The sequence below is a fragment of the Lutjanus erythropterus genome, chromosome 22 (assembly GCF_056507025.1).
Source record: "Lutjanus erythropterus isolate fLutEry1 chromosome 22, fLutEry1.hap2, whole genome shotgun sequence".
Classification (NCBI taxonomy): Eukaryota; Metazoa; Chordata; class Actinopteri; order Lutjaniformes; family Lutjanidae; genus Lutjanus; species Lutjanus erythropterus.
The window spans coordinates 14650165-14656164 of record NC_139338.1 but is presented as its reverse complement, the minus strand read 5'-3'; the positions used below and the strand labels follow the sequence as shown (position 1 = coordinate 14656164).

Below are 6000 nucleotides of genomic sequence, written 5' to 3'. Positions count from 1 at the left end.
TAAATATGAATCTATTTAACATTTTAAACATAATTCACACATTTATGGTTTATAGTAAGGGTTCAGGGTTGACTCAAGGGCTACTTAAGACAATGTTTGAATTAACCAGACATCCAACCACTTGATTTTGACTGTAAGTTGAGGTAAGACTGTTTCAAAAAAAAAAAAAAAAAGCCCTCCCAGCTCAGGAATAATATGGGCTTTTGAGATAGCATAATGATATTTCCAGTGCTTTAAACTGAGTGCTCTAAATTTTTCAGATGACTCTGACTCAACATAATGGTGTTGTCCGAAAGGGGCTTCAAAAAGTTTCTCATCTCTCTTTGTGTTTATCTGGCATAAATTACAGGCTACAGTACAATCAAATACTGTCAATTCTGACCTTGGTGGTTTGGTGATACGAACATAAATAGGAAATTACAATAAAATGTTTACAGTACATTGACATTCAGTGTAGAAAAGTCCCTTACAAAAAAGTTACCGAGTTTACAAAGTGTGAAAAATATTGTATCTTCCCCATTATAAAAAAAATGCCACCTTGAACGAGGCAAGTGAAGTCGCTTCATATACAATGAAACAGAAGAGTGGAGAATATGGAGACACAATACACAGTATACATGAAGTTAATGTGTTGGTTCTTCACTTTTTCTGTGAATCTGTTTGAACCAATATGCTACCAAAATCATCTGCTATCAGAAGCCAATGCATTTCCAAGAAGCCAGTGTAAAACAGTGAAAAGTCATGTCTCGAATGGCTGAGGTTTTGCAGTTCAAAGTTAAACATTCTTGAAGTGATAGTTACAAAGTTGCCTTAGGGATGCTACAGAAGTCCTCGGCAGTGACAGTTTCGATTTCACAAACGGACATGTTTTTACATAAAGCAGTAGTTCCTGAAATGCAGGCTACCTGATATTAAAGTGTTCAGTACTTCAAAATTTGTAGTATTGTGTCTGCTAGACAGTTGTGACAGATAGGAAGGCGTTGTGTACTTTGGAGCCCTCTGGGACTCTCGCCCCATGGCTCATCAGCTCCTGGATGGTCATCCAGTTATCCAGGATCTTTTTGTTTCGTTTCTTCATCATCTTTTTGTGACTGAGCTCCAAGATATTGATCTCCTTCTTGCCCTCAGCTCCACTGGCGGGCCCCTCTCTCAGACACTCGAGGCGGCTCTTTTGCATGAACTCCCTCCTCTTCCTTTGCTCCCTGGCCCGTGCCAGGTGCTGCTTCCTCTCCTCTTTGCTCCAGTAACGTCCCATCTTCATCTCACTCATAGCATCGTCATCAGTGGTCATGCCTCCGCTCCTCTCCTCTCGGATCCGTAGCGCCCGCTCCCTCAGGATACGGTCACGGGCAGGCCTCCGGGCCACATAACGTGTGCCGTCAGCGCGAACTTTGACCTTCCACTCTAGACGGGGCTCCCCAGGGCGTCCACTCCGGTGCACAGGATCTCGACAGACACTGAGCAGACTCAGCTGGCTCTGGGAATACTCCAGGGATGAGTGCTGTTGTAGCAGCTGCATGTAGCTCTGCAACACACAGAATATTGTGAGCACATTGTTAACACAGGATTATATTCAGAGGTGCTTCACACCTCTACAGACAATAGACTTGGATGGACATTCCAAGTCAGAAAAGTAAAGCCAAAACAGAAGCCTGCCTTAAACCTGCATTCTTTGTAATGGCCAGCAGGGGGCAACTCCACTGGTTGCAAAAAGAAGTCAGATTGTATGCAGTCTCGTATGAAAATGGCCCTTTTTCTCACTTGATTTATTACCTCAGTAAACAGTTTCCTAATGAGTTTATGGTCTCAATCGCAAGTTTCAAATAATCTTTTATGCAGCATGATGTTCATTTTGTAAATTATGGTCTCACGTCTCTTCTTGATTGTACCTACCTGAAGTTGTCTGGATCCTCCCTGGCCTTGATAGGGGGTCGTCTGATATGACGAACCATAGGGAAGTCCCCTCCTGGAATCCCTGGTCCTCCCTTTCTTTTCACACCTCTCGTCATCTGCAGGCAGAGCGGGGTCTGACTCAGACCGGGACTGGTTGCTCTGGTCTGGGCTGCTGGAGATAACAGAGCCTGGGTCTGCTGGTCTGCTACGACTGGGCGCACCCTGGGGCTTGGGGATAGGGATGGGGCTGGAGGGCGTGGCGGAGGCCAGTCTGAGGTTTTTCTGGTTGGTGATGCTGATTTGTCTCTGCAGAGAATGATCAGGAGATCTCTCCATACCTAGCGGTGTTGACCGTGCACTCTCTGCTGTGTTGTAGGCACTGGAGCTGTCCTTCTCTCGGATCTTATCGCTGTCCGACCTCTCCGGGTATTCATGGATGTCAGCCAATCTGCCATGTCGCTTGTGTCCGTCTTTGGGACTCCGTCCTGGTGAGGATGTTGGCTGTGAAGTGTCCAGCTGGTGGCTCTGGCGCAGTTGATGCGCCTGCATGATGCTCTGGCACTCGAGCTCAATGCTGCGCAGTTCCTCATTGAGCATCCTCAACTCCTGCTCCACTCCATTCCCTCCTCCAACACTATCTACATCATCTCCATCCCCTCCTCCTTGCTCGGTGAGACTACACTCTATACTGTGTCGAATGGAGTACACCCCACACTCACCTCCATTTCGGATTTGACACTTGAGCTCCAAGAGCTGCTGGAAGCGATTCTCTAAACCTAGGATCCCGCCTCCACCATTGCGAATACTGACTACTCCTTCATTGCCTTGGCTTTTTGACAATGTCCTCGGACCTTGGGTGTCCTGTGTCCCTCTTCTTGTGTGTGGATGCTCTGCCCGCCATCGGTCCCTCAGGCAATGGGCTGGGGTTCTTCTGTGGAGTCTAGCCAGCAGGGGTTGGTGCTCTGGACTGTCTGTACTGCGTCCAAACCCACTGTCTTGATTGTTGGAGGAACACGTAGCGGTGTCTGTTGTCATCTCTTCTTCAGCTTGATGCTGGTGTATAAAAAAAGATAAAAACAGTTAGTCCTCCTCAAAGGACACTTTATTCACTCAGCCAACATATTAGATGATTCTGCATCTTACAAGTCATACCCTGTGCCAATGTAGGTGTGGAGGCTCAGCGTCAGGGTGGTTGATGGGTGTTAGCATGTCTGTCTGGAGACCAGACTTTGTGTCCTATCAATGATCTGCAGTTAACACTTGATTTAACATAACCATGATCTTTCCATAACCGTAATCAAGTGCTTTAATTGCCCCATACATTACCCATGGTTTATGGCCATGATCTTTCCATAACCATACTTAATTTGGCTATTTTTTTTTTTTTATCTCAGCCTCCTCACTATAGTTAGACAGCTAACTTTGTTTCAAGCTTCAGAGGCTGAACACAATTATGGTACGGACATGAGTTGCGGAGACGAAGACCCTTATAAATCCGGCATGGGATCTGGCAGGGATGTGAGTTAATTTGCCTGCTCCCTTCGTCTGACTGAGACAGTTGAGCAATAGCGGAAAATTGCAGCAACTACAGTGGTGAGCAAGCTTTTCTGCTATGGGACAGCAAACCCCCCCAAAACAACAATTTCAATGTCCAACTGCGATGTTTTACTGTCGACATCGTCAGTATGCCAATTTGGTAGACACTGCCCAACCCTAACACCCTGCGCTCTCACTATCCTTCCTTCCTCTGCCACTGTTTCATTTAGTCTCTTCTTCCTTCTTAGCCTGCCACTTTTCCTCCCACTTTACCCATTACCCTTCAGCCATTTTATTGGACATTTTTTGTCTCTTGTTTTGATGTATTTCTCGTAGTTTATGCTCTCACCTCATCTTCCCTGTCAAAGTTATGTTCCTTTCGTTTCCTCCTCTCCTCCAGGATCTCCATCTTCAGCTCATCCACAAGCTGCTGCTGCTCCTCATCAAGCCACACTTCCTCCTCCAGCTGCAAACACAACAGCTTGTCAGAAACTCCGTCTCTCTGTGCATGTATCCATGTATGTGTTTGTGTGTGTGCAGAAACTGCAGACAATCTCACTGACAGTTTGAAGGAAAGGAAAGGCACTTAGCAGGCATCTTTTGTTATCTGACATGACATAGGTTGTCAAGATAGGGCAGCGAGCCTGTGTGTGTGTGTGTGTGTGTGTCTCTGTGTGTGCTTACCTGGATTTCTGGTCTTGTCACCAGCAGTATGATGCTCCTAGCATCTTCACTTGACAGTAAGGCAACAGCTTTTTCTCTGTCCTGCACTTCACACCCATTAATCTGTACATCAAAGACAAGTATAGATGGACATGCTAAGAAGAACGAACTTGTAGAAAGTCCACAGAAAGGACAATCTGTACTTTTGTCATCATCATCATCTATTCAACTGGCATGAATAAAAAGATGAGCATATTACAACCACTCATTGTTCCCATTTTTGCAAGACACACCTTGAGTAATCACATGCTGCCACCCTTTTCTCTCTCACACTCTTTCTGCTCATTTCCTCCCTCCATTAGCCCCCTTTTCACACTTTTCTTTCCTCCTTTCTGCCATCATTTCCTCCAACTCCAAGCAAATCCCTATGAAAGGCCTGGTTAGGCTGCACGCTTGGTAAAGGGGAGTCAATTGTGAGCGTGTATAGTCCGACCTCACGAGAGTCTGCTCTCACCGCACATCCAGACACACAATTAACTGTTCTTTGACAGGTGGCGTTCATCTTTTCCTCACTAGAGTAATGGGGCTGTCAGAAGAAGATAATAGGGCCAGGAGAACAGCAGGGCCTGCTCCCCACAATCACTCACACTACTGGGACACAAAAGCACTACAGTGGGAGAGAGGAGGTGTTACAGTATATACAATAAATATGGAGGGGAGGTGATGTTGGTACAAAGTTGAGATACTGCTCACTGAGAAGGCACACACCAAGTGTACATTGAACTATACATTAGCAATAAGCTTAATAATCAAAACTTTGTTAGCATCAAGTTTAATTATATCATTGCTCAGAGTTACACTAAGTTGCTACACTTGGCGGTGCTCCAGTGAGTATTGTTTATTTTGGACAATATGTCATCAGGTGCTTGAAAAAAGTTGACTTTATTTTACTGCACAATTGAACAGTTTCTTTAAATTCACATAGTTTGTGCCGTTTACGTTACTTCTGGATTACCATGGTTGATTAGTGATGGATTTCATGTAATCAGGATTACATAATCAGATTACAAATAAACCTATAATCAGCCCAGATTATATTATAGTTACATCGTCAAGGATGACTAGATTACATTTTTGATTACATGTTTAAAATATGACAATCTTAAAATTCTGAAACTTATTTTCATTATAACCAGTGCTCTATCAACTCACTGAAAATGTTTTCAGATGTTAATAGAGAAAAAAAAAATATTTGTAGAACTTTTAGTGTAAGGTGCAATACTGTCAGTGTCACAAAACTTGCCATGTAAAATGTATTCAGTAACTGATTACATTTCAAAGTAATCTGACCCAACCCTGTGTATTACACACAGTCAGTTTTACCATGTTAAACCTTCATTTAAAAATAAATTGAAATGATCTTTTAAAGGGACAACACAGTATAGATGCATGCATAATGATTTAGAATGAGTTAGTGACAGACCTGACATTGTTATCTACATTTTGCATTAAAAACTGATAGTGTGTTTTTTTTTTTTACTTGAGTGCCTTGTATATACTGAGTAAGAGACATGATGAGTTGTTGTGAGGATGATATGTCATGCCAACGAGTTCATAGTTTTTTTTTAAAAAAAAGCCATGTTTGGAGATTGAAGTTGAGTGCATGGCTTCAAAGCAGTGTGGAGGTCTTTGCAATTTACAGGCTCACTTTGAAAAAGGATTTTTCACTGCATGTTCCTCCCTGACAAACAAGACCACACAGCTCTTTAGTACAGTGACCCCATCATTCAAGGAAAAAAAAAACCCCACAAACATAGAGCTGAGATACTAGTGAGTGAACAGGGTCGTGAGCCATCAACTTACAGACACTGTGGCTCTAGAGGCTTAAATAGGCTTTCAGGGTAACAG

The 6000-nt window shown here is 43.6% G+C and overlaps 1 protein-coding gene across 1 annotated transcript in view; it reads right to left on the bottom strand.

Annotated features, from left to right (window-relative positions):
- Positions 1–277: 277 nt before the first annotated feature.
- Positions 278–6000, bottom strand: part of pdzrn4 (PDZ domain containing ring finger 4) — a 44983-nt gene continuing 39260 nt past the window's right edge. Inside the window, exons 6-9 of the mRNA XM_084711316.1 lie at positions 4114–4215; positions 3779–3895; positions 1894–2946; positions 278–1525 (exon numbers count right to left, since the gene is read on the bottom strand). Of these exons, the coding sequence (XP_084567442.1) occupies positions 953–1525; positions 1894–2946; positions 3779–3895; positions 4114–4215 (1845 nt within the window). The 3' untranslated portion in view covers positions 278–952. The remainder of the gene's footprint in view (positions 1526–1893; positions 2947–3778; positions 3896–4113; positions 4216–6000) is intronic.